Consider the following 25,143-nt stretch of genomic DNA (forward strand, 5'->3'; position numbering starts at 1 on the left):
ATTAACCTTCTCTTTGTTTGGTGGTTATATTAAAATTTTTCTTTCTAAGTTGCATTTAATTAAAGATCACATGATGTAGATTATTTTTCCAGCTCATTTCACCACTTTACCTATATTAAAAAAATGATGAAAAAAAAAAAAGCGAAAAACTTTTTTAACATAAAGATTTTATGAAATCTCATCTAACTTACACCTTCCTCCCCCACCCCCATATCCTCCCTCCTTCCTTACATGGTGGGGTGGCTAACACTACACTACACTACACTATTCCCACGTGCTTTCTCCTCTCCACTTATAAAATACAATCCTTCCCCCCTTCGAACAACCGAAAAAAGAACAATCCATTTCTCTTCCAATTTATTCAAGCGGATCCGACCCCATTCACCCCTCACATGGCCGTAGTTCGTGATCGCCGACACCTTAATCTCCGTCTTCCCTTACCGGAACCCTCTGAACGACGTCCTCGTTTTCCCTTACCTCTCCCTCCTTCTTCCGTATCCACCGTCAACTCTACCGCCAACACCACCACCACTACTACTACTACCACCACCGCTTCTACTACTACTATCTCCATATCGGAACTTGAAAAGCTTAAGGTTCTCGGTCATGGAAACGGTGGAACTGTGTATGAAGTCCGTCACAAGCGGACCTCCGTGATCTACGCTCTTAAAGTTGTTCACGGTGATAGTGACCCAGAGATTCGTCGTCAGATCCTCCGGGAAATCTCAATCCTTCGTCGGACGGATTCTCCTTACGTTATCAAGTGTCACGGAGTTATTGATATGACGGGAGGGGATATCGGTATTCTCATGGAGTATATGAACGCCGGTACATTAGAAAATCTTCTTAAATCACAATCAACTTTCTCCGAACTCTGTTTAGCGAAAATCGCTAAGCAAGTGCTCGGTGGATTAGACTATTTGCATAGTCACAAAATCATTCACAGAGATCTGAAACCTTCGAACCTTTTGGTGAATCGTGAGATGGAAGTGAAAATCGCTGATTTCGGAGTGAGCAAAATCATGGGAAGGACTCTGGATCCTTGCAATTCATACGTCGGGACTTGTGCATATATGAGCCCAGAAAGGTTTGATCCAGATACTTATGGAGGTAACTACAACGGTTACGCAGCTGATATTTGGAGCTTAGGTCTCACTTTAATGGAACTGTACATGGGCCACTTTCCGTTCTTACCGCCGGGACAGCGACCGGATTGGGCTACACTTATGTGCGCGATATGCTTCGGTGAACCACCAAGTTTGCCGGAAAATACGTCGGAAAAATTCAATGATTTCATGAAGTGTTGCTTACAGAAAGAGTCCAGTAAGAGATGGAGCGCTCATCAACTTTTGCAACATCCCTTTATACAGAGTATCGATTTGAAATCCACCTAAAAAGGGAAAAAGCAAGCTAAAAACTGGGAAATGGAATCCGAGTTGTTGTAAATAGAACGGGATTCTTTTTTTTTTCTTTTCTTTTTTTGGGTTCACTTTTTTGTATATTCTTCCACTCTGAATCTGAGATCAAAATCAGAATAATTCTCTGTACTGGAAAAAATGCTCCATTTCCACAGCTAAAATCATCTGTGGAATTTTGGGACCTTATGAAATCAAATTTTCTCCAGTAACTTCAACGAATCTGGCAAACTTTTCTTTCCTAATTCAAATTCAATCATAATCATACTTAATTTCATTGTTCAAAGTAATTTGTCCCTTAATATCGTACTATACAAAATTAATGTCATCATTATCTCATTGCACTGCTTTGGAATTATGGGATAAGATAAAGTTTGAGATTATTTTTATTTTTTAATTGAAAACATAAATTAATTTCAAAATTATAATCTCGAAATAAATTTGTTGTTAAATTAGGGAAGATGACCCATCGCCTATCAGGCTTGTGAATCATAATAATCTAACATGATGCACTGTGCAAATAGCTGAAAAGACAAGAAACCTTTACTTGGATTTGTTAATAAGGATTTAGCTTGATTTTTTATTCCATTAAAAATAAGCAGCTACAACACATATTGTATTATATATTTTTTTTATAATAAACTATAATATGAATGATGATCCAAGTGTGCGTTTGGAGAGGCTTGTCTTTATTAAGTTGTCACGCTCGACTCTTTTTTAAATTTTTTATTGTATATAGTGCTACTAGAACTAGAATATAAAATTGATTACGTATTTACAGCTTTAATTTAATCATTTCTTAGATGAAAAATAAAGTTTACTCCATCTTGAGCGGTAATAGTGCATTTTATATCAATGTTTAGTAAATTACTACGCAAAACATCTAGTGATTTCAATCCTTAATACTTAACAATTAATTAGAAAACAAATTAATTTCATAGTTTCTATAATATAAAAATGTGGTTATGCTCACTAGAAGATTGGTTGTCACAAGTTTGATAGTAATATTTGGAGAAGACAGTTGAAAGCTCGTGATATATAAAAAAACATTGTGAATATATATTCAAAATTTATATTAGGTCTATTACCTATATCTATATGTTATGTCTTACGAAGATATGTTCTCTGATCGTAAATGATGTTGTGATGCATTTTTGAAACGTATATCTTATATGTTGTCTCTTATGATTTTTTTTTCTCTAATTAGTGTTGGGGTTTATTTGCCCTGATTTCTTACCATAAATAGGTTTTCCTTTTAGGATTTTTAAAAAATATTTTGACTATTCCTTTTCTTATAGGAAATGTTTTAAGACTCTATAAATATAGACTTGTTCCTTTTAACTTAATCAACATTCACAATATAAGCTTAAGGGCTTTGAAAGTTTTGGTTAGGTGGAGAATTTGTGGGTCACAAGCTTGATACGTTATCACTTGTGTGAATCTCCCATAAATGGCGGAGCCACATGAAGTTGAGGGGTGTCGACCGACACCCCTTCGTCGGAAAATTACATTGTGTAGCTAGACTAAAAATATTTTTTTATGTATATATATTACATATTGACACTCCTTGACTTTTACGCGATTTTACTTCTTTATATTTTGACATCCATTTGTCAAAGTTCTGGCTCCGCCATTGTCTCCCATGTATTCCGAGTGAATTGGTTGAGGTTATTTCTCTCTATATTTTGTACCCTCATGTTTATATAGTGGATTGCTCATCTCCTTTGTGGACGTAGGTCGATTGATCGAACCACGTTAAATCTTTGTGTCTTTGTATATTTCTCATTTGTCTTTTTACTTGTGGTCTTTAGAGGTTTGCTTTGCTAGCTTCCACATTACACCTAATTATTTTCGGTCATAACAAGATCGTAAATGATGTTGTGATGCATTTTTGAAACGTATATCTTATATGTTGTGTCTTATGATTTTTTTCTCAAATTAATTATATCGTAAATGATATTGTGACTAGGGGTGTTCACGGGTCGGTTTGGATCGGTTATTGGTCAAAACCAAAACCAAACCAACTTAATTGGTTTTAAAATTATCAAAACCAAACCAACCAAATATAATATACATTTATCGGTTTGGTGGTTATTGGTTTTGGTTTGGTTATTCGGTTATTAATCATACACAAAAATAAAATATACAATTCATTCAAAATGTGAAAAAAGTGATAACAATCCATTCAAAACGAAAAATAGTTAGAATGACTTAAATTACTGAACTTTCGATCAGTAAATTTACTATTAATAAAACTTTAAAATTCACTATATTGGCCTAGAAGGAAGAGACAATAACATTTTCAGTTTCATAAAGAATTGTCATAGACACTCATATACATGAAATCAATAAGATAAATGTTTTCATCTTGGGCATTTTTGCTTTCAATAATTAAATTATAAAGAAATTTTAATGAAAATATATGTAAGATCTTTAAAGTTGTTTATAAAAATAATATATTTAAGTATGTATATTAATAAAATATATGTATATAATTCATCGGTTTGGTTCGGTTATTTCTTCGGTTTTTTTCGAATAAAACCATAACCAAACCAAATACTATCGATTTTCAAAAATCTAAAACCAAACCAAACCCAAATAAAAACGATTTTATTTTATCGATTTGGATCAGTTTTTATCCAAATCGTGAACACCCCTAATTGTGACAATACATTTTTTGAAACGTTTGATTTAAAAGATTTTCATATTAATTTCCACAAAAGCTATAGCAAAGAACTCGTCCCTTAATATAAATGAATCGACACTTTTTTGCGGTATGTCCGTGCCTCATTAATTAATCAATTTAAATCTTTTATCGATATCAACAATTATCAGTTAATTAAATTTTGCTTTGGTAAACAATATTATCTGTAATGTTTTCCTCTATCCCCTTTATTAAGACCAAACAAAATTAATTTTAAACTAATACACTATATATTTCTTTTCGGTACATCATTATTATCCAATAAAGTAGTGAGGTAGATTCCCGATTCCTTCCAAATGTATACGTTAACCTTTTATTTGGCCGTCGAAAAAATACAAAAAATGTGACAGTGACATATGGCCTATTAGGGCCAGTTTTAAAACATTTTTTCCCACTTGCATAGTTGCATTTGTAATGATAATTACTATGACATGAGGACAAGTGGTCATGTTCTTGACGGCTTCCTACTTATAAATCTATCTAAAATTTTAAAAAAAATATATTTCGATATCTTTTTTATAAATTTATACTTATATTAAGAAGCTCTATATCGATAGAAGATAGGAAATTAGTCTTCCTATGTGGACTTAAACAAACTTCTTTTTGTGAGCTAAATTTTGAAATTAAGTTAGCTCATGTGACATATCTTTAGATGGTATCAAAAAAATATAAAATTGTCCACACATTAAATGCTAAGCACTACTGAATTATGATTTCATATCACATATTCAAACAACCTTAAAAATCAACCAAACTTCACCAGATTGCTTTTAATAATCGAAGTCTTCATAACTATTCAAAAAAATTCAATTGATTATTTCTGAAACGTCAATGGGTTAGTATAACTTGGACTTAAGAGTGAGTCTACTTCCCTTATGTGCGGCAATATCAAACTACTCATAATTCACATGTAAAACAGACTAATTCTTGAAAAGATTTTCTTTGTATAAATATTACAGAGATTAAATATTACTACATAAGAATTAAGATATATAAGAGAGGAATTCTCTTAGAGAAGAATTTCTATATAATATATACAGACATGGAGTTTGAAAAGTATCACATGATAATTGATTTAAAATTCTAAATGCAAAAGTGTAGCTTTGAAAATACTGAATATTCAATTGAAGGATTTGCCCTCGTGATTGAATTACTGTAACCAACATTCATGCATATTGCATTGTAACAAATTTTGAAACAACAAGAAGGTTTAGAAAGTACAAAAATTTATACTCTTTTTATTCATTTTATATGATATAGTTTGATTTGACATAAGTTTAAAAAATAAATAAAGATTTTTAAAATTTATGGTCTAAAATGAGCGATAAATATTTTTGTGGCTATGAATCATTTCATTAAGGATAAAATAATTTTTTTAAAGTCAAATTGTTATTAAATATAAAAAAGTGTTTTAGAACCGACTAAAAAGGAAAATTAGTGATATAAACTTTTAAAGTGTAACTAAATAATTTTTGAAAATTCCATTAGCTATAGAGTAGGAAATAATAGTAAATAGGACGACAAATATTTGATTCGAAAGGAGTATATAATAGATTCCAAATAGTGTAAAAAAGATAACGTATATAGCTAAAATGCGATGAAAATAAAATCGAAAAAACGAGAGCTTTCGAGAGAGCTTCATTGAGACGTGGACAATGAAGATGGAAAATTGGGTCAGCTAAAATGGTTAGATATGCGTCTTATTCACCATCAGGTTTTTACTGATCGATGCATGAACATAACACACAGACGGAGCTAGGTAGGGGTAAGGAGATTTGATAAATCGACTTCGAAATATTAATTATATTATTTATATATAATTAAAATTATTTTTATGTGTATATAATAGATATATTGAACTCTTTTTAACTTTTTCATTTGTTTACTAATTTTCATATATTAAACCTTTTAGTGAAAAATCATAACTCTACCACTAAAAAAACATATCTCCCCTTAAGACTTAATCATATATGTCCATTTCATTGTCATTCATTTAACTCCCAAAACCTCATATTATTAAATTAGTATACAAAAGCCAAACAGAAATTCATATTTACCAAAAATAATAAGGGATTTCCAAGAAACGACGATGTTTGTGAATTTTTGACAAGGAAGAAGAAAAGTAGATTATGTTGATAGACAGAATCTATTACTAAGATGGGTACGTTTTGGATGTATCCTTTCAACTTGCCTATTTTCAATTACCAGCACCAACTATGATCTATACTTGGTTTATTATATTATAACATCACTTTTTGAGGTGTTTTAGGGATTTGGGTTGAAGTTGCATATATAATGATGCTAACAAAAGTAGCACACAGCTCTGTTTCAACTTGTTTATCCTATTTTTAATTTATTTTATCTATATAAAAAAGAATGTCCATTTACTTTTTTGATGATTCTTTAATTCCAGCTATTCACATGACATGTTTAAAATCACAAAATTTGCATAACCTTAATTTAAGACCACAAAATTTAAAAATTTATTCTCCTAAGCTCCATATCAAGTTGTGTTACGTTTGTTTGCACGTAAGGAGACTACAAGTAATAGGTCATGCCCTTTGTAACTCTCTCAATTTGATAGTCCTGAAGTCTCTATCAATCCCTACAATCATGGAGGGCGTGAATTAAACTGCAATTCTCAGTATGTTTACATGTTATGCTAGCTTAGTTTGGCCCTCGAGTTGAAAAGAAAAGAAGTAAAGATCAATAGAAGTTTTTCATCGATATCTATCAATTAATCAATATGAATTATGATATCAAATGTTTTCAATCAAGTATATTAAAGAGAGGTCCAGGCATGAGGGCGACTCAAACACATTGATGGCCTAAAGTCAAAATTAGAAAAATTGCTAATAACATTTTTATAATCCTTATAATATAATCAATCTATTTATTCTTTCTAGATATATATATATATATATATATATATATATATATACTTTCTGTCTAAAACAAACCGATAAGACTGATGATTCATGGCATACTAAGGAGTTAGTTGTGTTTATATGCTGAATTAATTCATCTCATGAATTCAAGGAACTTGGGAAATGCCGAAATTTTACCACTGTCTCAGGATTTCTATCTTCAACTTTGATGAGCCAGAGAACTCGACAGGTTTACAACTTCAATCATAATCAATATAATGACTTAGAACTAGTCTTTCTAAATCTAGAAAAATAACTTTGGCTACAATATTTGATCTTCAAGGATAAAATTAAGCCAAAGTAGACAATTAGCAACTTGTAGCAATATTGTCCAATGATGCCTTGAGATTAATGTCTATGGAGGAGACATATTTTCAATCAACTGATCTTTCTTAAAACAAGTTGGAGCTAGATAGATAGCTTCATGAAGGTCAAGGAGTGAAAAAAGTTACGAATCAGCCAATTAGCATTAGCCACGCAGAAGTTGATCACATATCCAATTGGACCACCACAGGACTTTATGTCAAATCCTACTTCAAAAAGATAGGTTATCTTACCACATGCATGTAACCTCTTCATCAAGGTTACTAATAATTATGTGGTCACTCAAACAGAGACAGTCGATTGGTATGATAAATTTAGATCTTGAGACAATATAATTTTTCAAAGAAAATATAATACTCTTTATATAGATAAGAACTAAGGTTTAGGGTTGAGTAACCTCCAAAAATCTAAGTGGATTGAACATGTCTTATAGAGTCCTCGTTAAAATTGAACATATCTTAAATTTTAATGTCTACATATCCATCTAAATTCAGTCTAATCTGACTATTTGATGCGTCTAGTCTAGTAAATAGGATGCAGTAGTCGAACACCAAATATTGGCTATAACGATTGCAAGTAAGCCATTGAGTTTAAATCGTTTGTAATATGCAAGTCGGTATTTGCTGGTTTTTCACTATTTAATTAAGTACCCCTTTGGCACAAATGTAATACTCCCTCCATAATAATAAATGGTGTTTTTAGCTGGTATATACTCCTTATGCCCAATAATAATTGTCTACTAAGTATTAACTTTGCATACTTTTTAAGAAACTATAAATAGAAGAATAATTTTATTATATCATTCTTTGAATATAATAAATACAAGTGTCTTGAAAAAATGTAAAAAGAAAATAACTATAATTAATGATAAAGGTAAATTAGGAATCAAGTATAAAATTATCCATTAATTTCATAAAGTGGACAAATATTATTGGACATTCCAAAATAGTATAGTGTACAACTATTGTTGAATAAAATGAGTATCTTTTTAAGAAAATTATTCATCCCTAAAGAGTAAGATGTATTTTTAATAAATACATTATCAGACACACCCTTTTAAAAAAAACTACTCACTCCTAAAAAAAATGTTTTACTTTCTTACCACTAATAAAATTCACTGGAGGAAAAAGTATCTCTTTAATGATATAAAACTTCATTTATTCAAAAAAGCGTAATTTTAAAATATGACTTATTTTGGAAGGAGACTCTTAATTTAAATTTAATTTTTTTTAAAAAAAAACACCAGTTGCTTTTTTTTCTTTCTTTTTGGTATGAAAGTCTTCAGCAGTCGCACAATTACAAAATGTCGATAGTAACACAATGGCCCACGTGCTGCTAAAAACATTAATTTGCACTAGCGTAGCCGTTTTGTACAATCATTCTCGTTAACGCAACACATGGCCACTAGTTATGTTCTTGGTAGCTTCCAATTTCATCATACTGCTTACATTTCAAAAATCTCATTCCAATTTGTTAAAAATTTTCACGTCGGAAAAGGGATGAGAATTTGGTTTTCTTAGATGGACTTGAATGATCCTTCCCTCATGAGTTAACTTTTTGGGTTGAGTTAGACCCAAGATCCATCTTTATATGGTATCAGAGTCAAGCCCGTCCCGATTCCTTGTTCACTAATGTTGGACCCATATTATAGTGTCCATGCTCCAGTCTGGGCGTGTGGGCAAGTGTTAAGAATTTCCACATTGAAGAAGGGATGAGAATTTGGCCTCCTTATATAGACTTGGACAATCCTCCCCTCATGAACTAGCTTTTGAGGTTGAGATTCGATATAATTCAAGAGCTAGCTTTTGGAGTTGAGATTCAATATAATTCAAGAACTAGCTAGTACGTTCGAAGAAAGGAGAATATTAAATCTTATAAGGAGCTCAATATTAATTATATTCATTTACTGAATGTGAGATATTTCGTTCATTAATTACTTTACTGGAATTGCTTGTTTTCTTTATCTTTAGATTATTTTTTTTAAATGATAAAAATATTAAGGAGAGTGGGGGTGGGGAGATGACTTTGGAGACAACTTGTTGATGTGGATAACATAAATATTAGAGTAAAAACTGAAAATGATGGAAATATGAGTCAGCTAAAATGACTTGTTGTGTATACAATATGTGTCTTAATCGATGTGTTTAATTTTCTGATGCATGAATGTAAACCCATAGCACTTATTATATTAGGTAGCAGTAGCAAACAAGTTGGACCCCTGGCTTGTAGAAGAAAAAGACTCTTTACCGGTCCATATGTGTTTGCCAAATAAGAAAATATTAATAATGCCAATGATGAATAATATTATGAATTAGTATTATATTCTCAATGTCATGCGCATTTCATAATTAATCCCCTAAACCTCATTAGTATCATCATCATTCATCACTTTTCAGGGGGGTTTTAGTGACTTGAAAGGAAGCTGCCCATTTTTTATTTTTTATTTGTTGAGAGCTACAAGTAGTTGATATAATTTTAATTAGTTACAAATCATAACCGTCACTGCAATGTTTATACTTGTGCATGCGTTGTGGCTTTTTTGAGAGGTTAATTATGACTTGTGTGGAATTATGGATCATGTCGATTTAAAATAGATTTAAGTAATGTAAAGTACTTATATATAAATATGTTTTTATACTGTTATTAAATGATTTTAAATAGAATAGATGCCAGAGCAATTCAACGGATTGGATTTAATGATCTCAAGTCAAAATATATTAAAAGGTTCTTAAAACTTCTTTCATAAAATTCATCAATAATGAGATAAAAAAAGCCCACATGGCTTTGATATAGAATGAAATGCAACACACAATATGTGAATTAGTCGTATGTTATATTATCAAATTCTCCTCTGTACAAAAAAAAAAGAAGGTAAAGGGAGTAGCCCATTATTCATTAAATTTTGAACCTTACTAGTAACTACACTTGCTTCGGGCAATTCTTAATTAGTTAATTAAAGAATAAGATGACACAATTTTATTTTATTTTTGCATATATGGGTAATACCCTTTTATTATGAGAGCCGACCGGAACACAAGATTCTCTATAGGTGAGATGGGTACATGATAAATATATTGAAGAATTAAGTAGATAGTTATATATGAAAGAGAGAGCTAGGTTAGGTGCTCTGTACGTATTTATGTTGTTGGTTAGTGGTAATTTCACAGTACTTTATCAAAATAATAATAATAATAATAATAAGAGATAGACGTCCAAGAAAATAATAGAAATAGCATCCATTGATATACTATTTGATCATGTCTTACAAAAATAACCACTATAATAGACTTTTAAATTTCCAAGTGAAACTTAATGATAATGTCTTTTAGTTTCATCAATCTGTGGACTTAAAATTTCATTACACTACCTATTTATTACAATTACAAACGTTTGAAAAGTGTGTTGTAAATTTTACTAAAAAGTCAACCCCCATAAAAGAAAAAACTATAAGCACATTTTGATAAAGTCAAAGACAAAAGGAATCCAAAAAAGGTGAAATAAACCAAAAAGGAATGGACAACCATTATCACTATGTGCACCTGAATGGACGTGACCATGGCATTGTAATAGATCAATGTGAAAAGTAAAGTATATGTACTAAAGAAAAAGGATTACAAGATTGTTGGAGCAGCATTTTATTTAATATTTTTTAAGGGTATCATATTGATTTGCTGCTATTCCCCATCCGTTGAATAGTTACTTTGGAACCTAATTTGATTGATGAATTTCTTCGACTAATTGAGAGTTGCTTGAGTTGTATCATGTCGTTGGACTGTTGTATTCTGGAAAGGACAAGTCAAGAGTACAATTGTTGAATCTGTGTAGATTATGCCACAATGAACTAAAATCTCCTTAAAGAGAACAAGATATTCGTACCTCAACTTGAATATATTTTTATGCATTTTCATTAATTTAGTTTTCAATTGTAATTTATTGTATTTGTGATATATCACATCAATTAATGACCGACACTTTACACAGATTTTACGTTATACTCTATCAAAATTGGTAGAATAAAACTTCACACTGTAATTAGATGTGAATGAATAAAATTAGTAGCAGCATAAATTTTGTGCTTATCTCTTTAAAATACATTTGATTCTGGAGTAGACATAAAAAGATTATATTCATCGTCCAATGCTATATATTCTGAAACCACTTCATCCTGTCCAACGGTTCGTATCCTGCAACAGCAACTAATTAATAATTGACTCCATCTATAAGACAAGCATTGAATAAAAACAAAAAAAACTACTAGTTGGATTTTATTAACAATTGAAGTAGTATAATCCATGGATAGAGGAAAACGAAGATCCGGGGAATTAGATTCAGAAGAAGAAGAAGAAGAGTTTAAGGTTGAGGATCTTAATGAAGAAACTTCCAATTCCAACAAATTATCTGCGTCTAATTGGAAGAATCGGTTGAAGCTGCTGCGGAATTACTCTACTCTTGACAACACTAGTACTGTTAGTGTTAGAAATAATAGTAGTAGAAGCAGGGGACGCAGAGATCACTGCTATGGATTTATTATTCACCCTGATAATTGGTCAGTCATGCTTATTTAAGGAAAAAATCCAATAGCCTTTTGTCACGTTACTTTCATTATTTCTATTTATATGACAATGATGAAGTTCAGAAAGTCATTTAAATTTTTATAGGTTTTTTGAATCGTTAATTATTTAATAAATTTCCTAATATAGAATTTTTCTTAAACCTTAAGGATTTGTTTGGTTTGAAGATAAGTTTTGATGTAATTAGTTGTGTTGAGACTTGAGATTAGTTACGATGGTATTATTTATTAGTGAATGAGTTGTTTGTAAATACCCTCCATAAGTGTAATATGTGTGAAAAATAATGTATAAAAAAGGTTTGAGGGGGTATTTTTGTCATTTTAATTATTTTATTTCGAGATAAAGCACGAAGGCGAAGATAGCTAATTTTAATACTAATTATTAATCTAGATATAAGTTTTTCTAGACTTCATAACCAAACAAGAGAATTAAGGTGCTAAAAAATTATCTTAAGATTAACTCATTTTATTCATTACATAAATGTGTCCCAAGTGTAATATTAAACCCTTGGGAGTGCAATTTTTTTCCTTTTCCTTTTTTAATTAAAAAACGTGTTTAATTTTTTAATCCTTGTATTTCATTGGGCATTGGCGCCAAGGAAACAACCAGTAAACCTGACCACTACAGCGCCACTTTCCGGCTTAGCGTAATAAAATCGGAATTTTGAATGCAGGTGGTACACACTGTGGACGCAGTTCATTCTGATATGGGCGGTGTACTCCTCCTTCTTCACTCCCCTGGAGTTTGGCTTCTTCAGAGGACTCCCAGAAAATCTATTCCTTCTCGATATCGCCGGCCAAATTGCTTTCCTCATCGATATCGTCGTTCTCTTCTTCGTTGCCTATCGAGACTCTCATTCTTACTGCATGATCTACGATCGTAAACTCATCGCCATTCGGTTTGTACACTTTTGACTTGCGAAGTATCTTTGTTTTTAATCGCCGATTTTGATTGTACTGAACAGTCTGAACCCTTGGATAATTTGCATAGGTACTTGAAATCTCGTTTCCTCGTGGACTTGCTGGGTTGCTTTCCCTGGGATGCTATATACAAGGTACTCTTGCCCCCCCTTTATTTTTTTTCCCTCTTTGGTAAATATTTTCCCCTTATATCACCGTTGCCTTAGCTGATAGAACATTCCAATAAAGGAGGAGAGTTATGGTAGGTTGAAATTTTGTACTAACATTGTGTTGCAATGATGAATCGTACCTGAATGGTGCTGAATAGTGACAGTAGATCCAGGCAGTCTAATTTGCATGGAGGTTTAGTTGATAGATTGATTGATATGTTATGGCTATGCTATTTAGTACAGATGTGCTCTAGTTATAATAATGTGTTATGACTTCATAACTGCCATAGATATTTTATTGTGTTCTGCACCCAAAAACACCAAGTTGTTCTTGTTATCTCATTTTTTGCTTTGGTGTAAATTGATTGCCTTGTATCGTTCTCTTTGGAGACAAATGAAGTGATCACAAACTAGTTTCTGGTATTTCGCAGAATTATTCTTCCTTCCACTGACTTTGTAATTAAAATTTCCGTTCTAGGAAATTGAAAATTTAATTGTGGCGTCTAGAAAATCCTTTCAGGACTGTTTAAAGTGGTAATCTAGAGTTTGAGGACTGTGTATCTATCAAATGTGAAGAACTCTCCCTTTTGATTATGGACTTGTGTGTTAGTTTTGTGTTCTCAACTTTTTCTTCTTTATTGAAGTGTTATAATCCTCTCGAAGTCTGTAAAAGTCGATGTTTTAGCCTTGTACAATGATTATCAACTGAAATCTTGGTGAATCTGATGACTTTGAAGCTTGAATGTTAATTCTAGTTATGCTAGATTAAGGACAATTGTGCACTCCATTTAGTCTGTTTCCAATGCTGTCAATAGCAACTAAATTGGCTTTTATGGGCTATAAAATGAATCATTAAGCTGTTTCCTGTGAACAGGCTAGTGGCAGAAAGGAGCCAGTTAGGTATATCTTATGGATTAGGCTGAGCCGAGCCCTTAGGGTGACAGAACTCTTTGAGAGGTTGGAGAAAGACATCCGTCTGAACTATCTGTTTACAAGGATTATAAAATTATTTGTTGTCGAACTATACTGCACTCACACAGCTGCCTGCTTCTTTTACTATCTGGCTACTACATTGCCTCCATGGGAAGAAGGTTATACATGGATAGGAAGTTTGAAGATGGGTGACTATGACTATGCACATTTCCGAGATATTGATCTATGGACTCGGTATATCACATCATTGTACTTTGCCGTTGTTACAATGGCAACTGTTGGTAAGCTATTTTTCTTTTTCATGTCAAAGTTCAAACTATATCAATTTGTTGATTTTATCAATCCAGTTCCATCTATTCATTTTTATACAAATGTATAAAACAACAATCACATTTTACTCCCTTTTTTACTTGGCAGTATTATAGAAATCTTTTAGATTCATCTCAATCACAAGTGTGTATCATCTCATAACTTCTTTGCTTACTGTTTACCACTCAAAAGGAAAATTTTAGGAAGTTAGCAAAGTTACTGAAGGAGTAAGCTGTTAAATTTCGTGACTCAGTTTATTAGGAATTACAGTAGAGATTAGTCAGGTCTAACTAATTGTAGTAATTTTCATGGTCGGAGAGTATTAGTTACTGCATGCAGAGGTCATATATCTCACAAAGCCATGCTTCAATAATTCTATGCAGAATAAATGTTTCATTCAGTTGAAGATATTGAAAAATTCAGATGCAACAGGAAATGATTGTACTGCTATTGCTAAGAACTCGGAGTTATTATCTCTTCCGTAACCTACACAATTACATATACTAAAATGCAACACATTAGTGAAAGTACAAAGAATTTAGCTTTTGGAATATTCTGCCACTCAACTTATCACCTGGTATCATGCCTTAACATATATAGCTGAACTCTTGGCTCTTCTGTTTTATACAGTTCTAAGACTGGTAAAAGTGCTATTAGTAAAGAGACTCTGAAGTAGCAGGGATTGGATCCTAGGATTTCCTAACATGACATTGTTCTTTCTTACCATATCCTAAATGCTAGAAAGATCTCTAGAAAGGCTAGCCAATTTACTCTTCTGCAATAAAAATAATTCCTATGAGATGTACTGGAAAGATATGATGCAATCCCTCCTCTGGTCTGTGCTGACAACACAAGATAATATTATAAAATAGTCTCAAATAATTATAAGTAGGAAGGTATTGTGAATGAACTGAAAAAATGTCTCCCTTCATTAGACATTTTACATCAAAAGCTAAGGCATACATTTTAGGAAAAATATCTGGTTCTGGTACTATTGGCTCATAGGTAACAGCTTCTAGTTAATTCTTAGAGCAGTATGAACTTGGAAAGATTACTTTTCTTAAAATCAGGATCCGAGTATAATGCATTTTATTGTTCTCTTATGCTATAGGTTATGGAGAAATTCATGCAGTCAATGTAAGGGAAATGATATTTGTGATGATCTATGTCTCTGTTGACATGATTCTCGGTGCCTACCTGCTCGGTAACATGGCAGCATTAATTGTAAAAGGATCCAAAACTGAAAGGTTTAGGGATAAAATGGCAGATCTTATAAAATATATGAACAGAAACAAGCTGGGGAAGAGCTTAAGCAAAGAGATCAAAGATCATGTCAGATTACAGTATGAGAGCCGTTATAATGAGTCTTCTGTTCTACAGGATATTCCAGTTTCAATTCGAGCTAAGGTATTGGAAGAATTTTTTTATCTTTTTAGTCTTTACAATATCTTGCTCATTGGCCACTTTAACCAAAGGAAAAGGAAAGATCAGGGAAAGGAAATGTTAAAAGTAGAAGTATGATTGTTTAGTGTGCTGTTGCCACATTATATGGTTCTTCTTGCAGATTGCGCGAAAGTTATATGAGCCCTACATCAGGGGAGTCCCACTTTTCAGAGGTTGTTCGCATGAATTTATCATACAGATTGTAAGTTCACTTAACAACAGAGAAAAGGAGTTCAAAATATTTTCATTCTGCATTTCTTTACAAAAGTTTCTGGTCCACTTATTCTTGCATCTTTGAGGAATAAATGTCGAGTCAAATCCTTATATTAATTTCTTCTTATTTCTCATCAAGCAGCTTTCTGTAATGTGAGTCAATCTTGCCTGGTCCAAATGGATATGCTTCTATATCCCAATAGTTATTCAATCTACTGAAGCAGTGATCAATTTTTTCAGAACTTTGGTGTTCGTGCCTGCTTACACGCACCTCAATTGTTCCATCAGACTACGAATGCATTTTCTTATATCAGGCAGTTTCCTATTGTATCAGCAAAAGAGTAAACAAAATAAATTCATCCTATATCAAGTCCATATCATAGTGATTATAGAATAGTTATCTCCTTTCAGCTTGAAGCAGACATGTAAATGGCTAGATGAGTTGAATTAAATGCAGCTCCTTTTCACATTCATCATATATCTTTGAGGAAGATGTATCTGTCCTTTAGAGCTTTATATGATTTCTATTTAAAGCTCTCAAGTTCTTGCTCCAAAATTTGATACTTATCTGCTGTTTCCTTCTTCAAAATATTACAACAGCCAACAGTTTTGTGCTTGTTTGGTTAATGATTCGTCTAATTCTTATGATTCATGTTTATGTCAATTAGGGTGTATTATTTGCTAATATTCCCGAAATTGAAGCTGATAAGAAGTAGTTGTGATAATTTGAAGTTTATAGTAGTGAAGAGTCATCCTCACCAAATCTTCTTCTTTTGTAGGCAATCAAAGTACATGAAGAATTTTTCCTTCCAGGGGAAGTGATTTTGGAACAGGGTTGCATGGCAGATCAACTGTATTTTGTTTGTCACGGTAAAGTGGTACGGTTTCCATCTTTTAAATTCCATATTCATTTTGAACAAGATGCTAAAAGGAATAGTTCTTAAATCTAGGCAGAGAGGTAAAATGGAAGTAGTAGTAGCTATAGCAATTAGCTACAGAAGTTAAGTCCAATACAAACAAAATTGAAAGGAGAATGAACGAAGAAGGGAAAAAGAGAACAAGGAAATGAAAATGAACAGCAAACAGAAAAAAAGATTCAGCATGTAAAGTTTCTTTTTCCTCCTTCCCTACACTCTAAATATTTTGTCATCTGCATTATCTTGGGAAAGTTGTTCTCCAGGTTAAAGGTAAGGACTTCCAGTTTAGGTTGGGAATTTTGTTTTTGGTTTTTTGTCTTGATACTCATGGCTGGTTGTGATTCTTCATTTTGGCCTTCCAAAATATAGAATATGCATAAGTTGGAAACTTTTTGATGCAAAGAAATCAGAAATAAAGTAGAGGCAAAGATAGACAAGGAAAGTTGGCTTAGTCTCCTAAAATTTAAAGAAAATCTCGTCTTTGCTATTTTGCTCACACGCATATTACATGTGGAGTACTTCTCCAAACAATGTAATTAGTAACTCTTAATTGAGGGGTTTTCCCCAGAAAATACAAAGTTTAGTCTAAATCTAGCTCTCATGCAAACAAATCTGAAATCAAATAGATATCTTTGTGAAATTAGTTGATGCCTGTTGCTGATGTTTAGCTAGGGAAAACAGCATAAGCTATAAACTCCACTTCTCTGTCATTGTCCAACTCTCCCTTCATTTGGTCGTGAGGAATGGATTATCCATGTAAATGTGTGGAAATGATAGTACAGAACTACAGATACAAGTTTATGGCTATTATGTCATCTGAGATAGTGGCTCATAAAACTACTAAAAATAGTTTCATTTTTGCAGATATAAGATAAGTTATATCAGTAATACAAAAAGTCAATATGAACTTGTAGGGAAATATTTTACTTAAAGGTTTTAATGAGTTGTCAAAGAACTTAACAGGGTCTCAATTTCAATTACAGTCAGACCTCTAACATTCTTATATAATAATACTTCACTGTAAAAGCCTAGTTTTTCTCGGAACCGATTTTAATGCTGTATTTTACCTCTCTATAACAGTCTTTTACCTATAATATCAACAACCATCTTATACCAATACACTCAATACACTCTTTGTAAAATTACCCCTTTATAACAACTAAATAAGATTTAAATGTCAAATATTGTTATAGGTGTATAACAGCAAGTCACTAGAAAAGCCAAAAAAATCTCAAAACAAACAAGGTTGTTACATAGAGATTTGACTGTATATATATAAACTGTTTATTCATATTTTTATTGTCTACAGGAAGAACTAACAAAATCAGAAGAGAATGAAACTGAAGAATCTCTCCTGGATCTTCAAACTTACAACTCTGTTGGTGAAATTTCAGTTCTTTGCAACATTCCAGTACCTTACACAGTTCAAGTTTCTGAACTATCTAGACTACTACGAATTGATAAACAATCTCTAGTGGAGATTCTGGGAATATACTTCTCCGATGGGCGTGTGATCATCAATAACCTCCTTGAGGTCGTTTTTACTCTCTTATTGTCTTCCAAATTTCTGTTTTTCCTCAAATGCTATGTTAAGCATTAAGCAACTCAACTGGACATAGGTGTTTGGAAAGGTAGCAGTTTTTTAAAAAAATGTCTTAGGTGACATTTGGAAAATTACAGAAAGGGCCATTTTCATCTTATGTGATATTTGGAATTTCTCAGGGAAGAGAGTCAAGCCTTCGGAGTAAGATATTGGAGTCAGACATAACACTAAATATTGCAAAACATGAATCTGAGCTGGCCATGAGGTTGAACTGTGCTGCTCATGATGGAGACTTGTATCGACTGAGTCGTTTAATTGGTGCAGGAGCAGAGCCTAACCGAACTGATTATGATGGAAGATCACCTCTGGTATCTATTTTTAGCTTATATATGTGTTGAGAAGTCTTTTATCTCTCTTGGAGTTTCCTCTCACATTAATTTATTTATATCTTGTTGCCGTAGCTACTGAATATCTATGTCAAAGTTATTTATAAATAAGCCTTAATAAGCAATATGCACTTATTCATCTTATATCTTTGGCATGCAGCATATGTAGATTAGAGTGAGGACGGCAGATAAATGCACCATTCTTTACTAGTTCTAAGGTATTATAGGGAGGAAGAGAAAAAAAAGTGTTACAGGGAGAAATAATACACCTTTATGTGTTCACAACCATGAAACTATTCAGGTAGTCGTGGTTATCCTAGATTGTTTGCCTTTAATGTTAAAGAGAAAGCATAATGAGCAACTATGACAGATTTGGGATAAACCATCACCGCTAGTGGAGAAGCAGAACAAGGACTTCAGTTATTTTTTCTAACATGAATAGTTCCATTCTCACCTGACTATGTTACACATAGAAATAAAGACAACAAGCTTGAGAGTACATTAGGAAGTGCTTATTTAACTCAGTGGTTCAACTTGATGGAATCACAACAGGAAAACAATGTGATACTTAAACACTAGAATCTTGAGTCATATAGTTTTTGATGACCTTTCTGTGACTGGAAGTGACAATCAGAAAGATTGTCCTTCCTTCGTTTTTCCTTGATAATTACAGTAATTTTTATTTCACTGTTAACTGCACAAAGGTTGTGTCTTCACAACTTACATCATAGCTATTGCATAGAAAAATTAACTAGCTCTGTAGGTAATTAATAAACTCTTAACATCTTTTCTAATTCAAAGAGATCTTTCATCCTACACCAAGATGCTAAAGACAGTTTATTTATAGATAATTCTCGTATCTGGCTCTGGTTTGCCTACAAAGCACCTTTTATTCCTTTATCTCCTAACAGACCACCAAATGCAACCAGGGATGGTTTTCCAAATCTTCTTTTTGCATTTGTCTATAGTCTATACCTCCACTTTTCCATCAGAGAAGTAATTCCTTGACTGTTCTAGGCACCCATGTGACCCTAAAGATGCAAAAAACATATTCAACTGTAGAATAGTCTCAATGTAAGGTTGAGTTTAGATGTATCTCAACAGTTGCTTATAGAGTTATAGTAAATCCAAACAGAATTTGGTATCTTTGTTGAGACCATTTTCTTATCTAAGGTGTTGGATATAGTTCTATTTCATTAGTCAAAAAGGTGCTGATGAAGTCTTACTTGGTATGGTGTTAATACAGCATCTAACTGCATCCAAGGGACATGGAGGTATTACAGTTTTCCTTATCCAAAGAGGAGTGGAGATTAATGCTAGAGGTAACTTCTTTTTCCTGGTTCATGTTTACCAGGGTCATCTCTTGAATTCTCCAATTTGGTTTTCATTGATGTTGAATTCTCTCCCCAAAAGGAATTCTAAAGAACCTTCTCTGAACAGATAAGTTTGGCTACACTCCATTGCTTGAAGCGGTCAAGAATGGCCATGATCATGTGGCTTCTTTGCTGGTGGAAGCAGGGGCACTACTGGGTATAGATAATGATGGGACTTGCCTTTGTGAGGCAGTTGCAAAAAGAGATTTAGAGTATTTGAGAAGACTTTTGGCCAATGGCATCAATCCTAACTCCAAAAATTATGATTTTCGAACACCACTTCACCTTGCTGCATCAGAAGGGTTGTATCCAATTTCAGTATTACTGTTAGAAGCTGGGGCTAGTGTCTTTGCGGTGGACAGGTACTTTTATGAATTTAATTCACTTGTTGTAATATGAGAATAGAAGCAGATGTATTCTCCTCTCTTAGTATTGCTTGCAATCAAATATAATCAAGTTTAATGAGTATGAGAACTGCACATTATCTCTATTGTAAGTTCATCTGTCCTCTTACATGCATAAATATTCATGTAATTGTAGCCTTTTTACTCTGGGGCCATGTTACACACTTTTGATTACTAAATGCTGCATTATAAGCAGATCGTTCTTGAATATGCACTTACATCTGCTTTACTTGAAGAGTCATTTATGTAGTGATCAAATTTTTGTTTTATGCGTGAAATGGTTGTTTGTCTCTCTTTTACAGCATAAACAAATTTACCTCTTCAATTGAGGATCTTTACAGGTCGATGGTCTTAACAAGAAGTTTTTGACAAATGCTCTGCTCTATTCTTAAAATTTCCACTTAAGAAAAATAAATTCTTTTCTTTATTGTGTCATAACTTTTTTTTTTTTGATAACCGAGAAATCCGTCTGTGACCCGCCCTTTGGACCAATCACAGCCTTCTAAACTTGGTGGATAATGGGCCCGCCCCTCTACCCTTCTCCACTTAAATATTGTGTCACAACTTTTAAAGACATTTTCTTATCATATGATGTCTAAATCCTTGATTTGCTACAAAGTTAGCATAGTATTATCATCTTCTTGAAGACTCAAAATTGTTATTTGCATTCGTATTTGTAGGTGGGGAAAAAGTCCACTTGATGAAGCTCGAGTAGGTGGAAACAAGAATCTTATCAAGTTACTGGAAGACGCAAAGGGTAGTCAATTATCAGAATTTTCTCCAAGCTTTGGTAGAAGTCAAGGTAACATCACAACTGAAATCTTCTCTCTGTATTAATAGACGGATAACCAACTAGAAGGGGGTGCGGGTGCGGGTGTGGGGGTGAATTAGGTCGACATAGGCCTTTTGGAAAAACTAAAGGTCCCTATTAAATAATGTCTTTTCAAGAACTTCCACACAATGAGTAATGGGGCTCCGATCAGAAACAAAACATACTAGATCAAACCGAGTAGTTCTTAACACATCAAAGAATTCGAATATCAGAGACAAGAATTAAGTGACTCGATTCTGCAGAAACAAATTAAGGGAACTGTAAAGAGAATGCAAGTATTGGAAGTGATTTAGGGAAATTCACATTCCTTGTGAGCACATGTTTACCACCTAGAATCTCCCACTCTATGATTTTGAAGTTTTCCTTAATTATTTAACTTATCAACAATGGCATGGTCAGTGTGTAGAAGAGCATGTCTGACTCAGGAGAGACTGAAAAAAAGAGGATTTCAGATTGTTTCTAGGTGCTTCTTTTGCCATGAGAAGGAGGAAACAAACAATCATTTGTTCCTTCACTGTAGAGTGACTTCCAGATATGGTATATGTTTCAAAGCATTATTCAAGATCCTTGGGTGGTGCCTGAGCATACTGCTGACCTACTAAACTGTTGGATGAGAAGAGGGGGGAGTAAAACACAGAAAAAATGCTGGAATCTAGTTCCATCTTGCATATGGTGGTCAATTTGGAAGGAAAGAAACAATAGGTGCTTTAAGAATATTACTAACCCAATGCAGAAAGTTAAAGAAAACTGCATTAATACTCTATTTTTTTGGTGTAAAGAAGAGGGTATATATGAAGTAGATCAGGTAGTAGATTTCCTAGGCTCTTTGTAATCATGACTACTTGGCCTTGGAATTTTATTTTTTTATTTTTGTTTGGTTGCCAGCATACCCTCATTGCTGATGAATACAACTTTACCATTCTCAAAAAAATAAAAACAATGGATGAGATCAAAATTGCTTTACAACAGCTGTTTTTAACTCTTCAGAGGTTAGCCTTCTTTTTCAACTTATAGACATATTCCCCTCGCAAACCTTGAGTTTCCAACTCTAATAGAAGTAATTTGTTGTCACAAACAATTCAAGCGAACAGAAGAAAGTTTATGAATCTTCAAACATAAGTTAATGGGAAGTTTTCATAGTTTAAAGCTCAAAAAATGATGATAACTCAAGTTTTGATGAAAAGATTAACTGTGTTCTTCTAATGTTCTCAGCAAAGGCTTGAGAACATAAGTTCTTGGTCACTCATTTTAATTTTAGAAAAAAGGATGATTATTTTGATTTCAAGAATTAAGAAGCCCTTGGGTTTACAAGCAAAAGTATTTAAGGTAACAAATTACTGGTGTCAATGGATATTTGTTCTGAAACTGATTTTCTACAGTGACCATCTGAAAAAAGATATAAAATGATTTTGGTTGCATTAGTGAAAAATATGCTGCCAGATTGAAAGTTGATTAGGAGCGAATATTGCGTTACCTAAATCTTTATACTTATTTTCTGAAATATTTAATGTGATTTTTTTTTTCTTTTGAGCTCCCAAATTTGTATATGCTCTAAAGTTCACTTGAATGTACTGATTTCACATCCAGTTGCTCCCTTAAAATTTTCGCATATTCTCAAATTTTCACAATAGTTCAAAACAAGTCCTTCGTAATATCAATCTTCAGTGGGTTTCATAACTTCCAGTATAAATCTTTATGCCCATGATCATATGTCACCTTCATAGCATTTGACTTCAGGAGCTTGATCCATCATATGCATCTAAGTTGTTAACTTTTATTGTACTTTTGAGTACTTCTATTTTCACACCCTTGTTGCTCTTCATCAGATGTTTTATGTTTGCTCCAAAGATCTAGTTGACTTGAGTTTACCACTTATATCTTGAGTTTTGTGGCTTCAGATTCTTCAATATCTTCATGCTTTTAACTTAACCATGTTATCCCATTTATTAAAGGCGTGTATAGCACTAATAGGTGCATCAATTTGAACCTTCAAGTATTCCCTTTAATCTTTGAGCTCATATCTGGAAGCAGAATTATCTGTTACTTTAATCTTTTCTGTTAGTTGTTATCTATTGTTGCAACATAGGCTGATGACACTTTGGTAATTATGTTCATAGTCCGGAAAGGAGAGGAAAAGTTGTTAATATGAGTTATCGGAATTGGGCTTGCTGGTTCTTCATCTGTTGGTTTCAAAAATAATTTAGACAAAAAGACAAGTCCCAACCAAAATAAAACCATTGTGTGGTATCTTGGAGAAAGTATAACTAAGTAAAGCTATGCAACACAATATTTTTAAAGTGCAAATAGTACCAGAGACCATTAAACTATTCAAAAGGTCTCAACTAAGCTCTTGTGCTGTTTGTTATCTCATATATCTTATACCTTTGGGAAATTCTGGATTAATGTCACACATGTGACTTTCAAACAATTCCAGGGGTTAGGTTTCCATTTTGAGAAGTTGGATGAACAAAGTTAATGGGTTTCCATATCAGATCACTCGTGTTATTTCACATTGTTCCTACTTTTGACTTTCATTAAAAAAAAAAATAAGGTAGTTTCTTTTCAAACAAGAGTTTAAGGATTTCTTATTGCTTTATTGTAGTGAGTGCAAAGATTCATGTAAACCCCAAATTGCTATTTTTGGAGTTCTCCATAATCCACAATCCATTTTTCAGTTACTCTTGTTGTTACATCCTGTAACATGAGTTTTAGATTTTGAATTGCAGTTTGTAATAGTAAGATTTCCACAAAGTACGAAAAATTATCAATCAGTTCTGATTAGCAACTTGCGTCAAGCCTCCAAATCATGGGTTGCCCATCTTTGAATAAGCAATAGCCTCTTTATTGCTAGTTAGGTGCAAAAACAAACAGCATTGGAGGGAAAACATGAATCTACTATTTGAATATCTCTATGTTTATATGGAACTTTAGTTTGTATTATCTATGTGTTCCAAGTCTTTAGTTATTTGTTCTCCTCTCAATAACAACCTCCCTAATCAATATTATTGGCATGACAGATGAAGGACAGCGAGTTAAATGCACAGTGTTTGCTTCAGAACCTAACGATCTCAAAGACGAGAGAAGAAGAGGAGTCGTTCTATGGGTACCTCAAAGCCTTGATGAGCTCATTAACACAGCAAAGGAGCAATTAAGAGTTTCATCAGCAAATTGTGTAGTGTCAGAAGATGGAGCCAAAATCCTGGACACAAACACGATCTCTGATTGCCAAAAGCTGTTTTTAGTAAGCGAAAGCACATGAGGTTTTAAAAAAAATAGCACTATTCAACATATTGCAATTTCCAGGCGAGCTCTTTAGAGGAAGGAAACAAAACTAATATAGTTGTAATGTGTAACAGCTGAATAATTTATACAGTATAAAAACCTAATGTTGGAGCTTTCTGGCTACACCAAGACTATGAACTCTTATCACTGTGATTAAAATCAGCATGAAAAGCAGTTGGTGTTGAGGAGAGCACATGGTTATCATCTCATGTATATATTTGTTGATGAATTGTAGTTAAGCTTGAACTTAGGATCTCTATAATGTTATATTTGATTGTGTGATCACCTCAACTAATAATTTTAACACTTATACTCTATAAAATTAGTTTTAGTCCTTAACATATACTAGGCTCACAAAGAAAAGGTAGAAATAGAACCAACTGGCCCGTTTTGCCTCATCTTTGGAAAAAAATAGCATTGTCACGAAGTTTTAACTATGAAATTAGAAGCTTCGTAATAATGACTATAAAAAGCGGCTATTTATGAATTTTACCGAAA

General features: G+C 32.9%; 3 protein-coding genes across 3 annotated transcripts in view; all 3 read left to right on the forward strand.

The window, feature by feature from the left end:
- LOC125813917 (calmodulin) overlaps positions 1–25,143 on the forward strand; it is a 103,303-nt gene that overhangs the window by 11,969 nt on the left and 66,191 nt on the right. The gene's annotated exons all lie outside the window — the stretch shown is intronic.
- LOC125813911 (mitogen-activated protein kinase kinase 9) lies at positions 335–1,627 on the forward strand. The gene has a single exon (XM_049493387.1). It carries the CDS (start codon positions 393–395, stop codon positions 1,392–1,394), a length of 1,002 nt encoding a protein of 333 aa, XP_049349344.1. The 5' UTR covers positions 335–392; the 3' UTR covers positions 1,395–1,627.
- Positions 11,648–24,864, forward strand: LOC125813903 (potassium channel SKOR-like). The gene is made up of 13 exons (XM_049493379.1): positions 11,648–11,916; positions 12,615–12,839; positions 12,932–12,995; positions 13,885–14,224; positions 15,364–15,659; positions 15,817–15,897; positions 16,688–16,786; positions 18,135–18,359; positions 18,548–18,736; positions 20,001–20,076; positions 20,195–20,489; positions 21,212–21,333; positions 24,381–24,864. Exons 1-13 carry the CDS (start codon positions 11,663–11,665, stop codon positions 24,620–24,622), a joined length of 2,508 nt encoding a protein of 835 aa, XP_049349336.1. The 5' UTR covers positions 11,648–11,662; the 3' UTR covers positions 24,623–24,864.

This window comes from Solanum verrucosum, unplaced genomic scaffold (assembly GCF_900185275.1).
Source record: "Solanum verrucosum unplaced genomic scaffold, falcon-dt-bn FXZP01000205.1, whole genome shotgun sequence".
Lineage (NCBI taxonomy): Eukaryota > Viridiplantae > Streptophyta > Magnoliopsida > Solanales > Solanaceae > Solanum > Solanum verrucosum.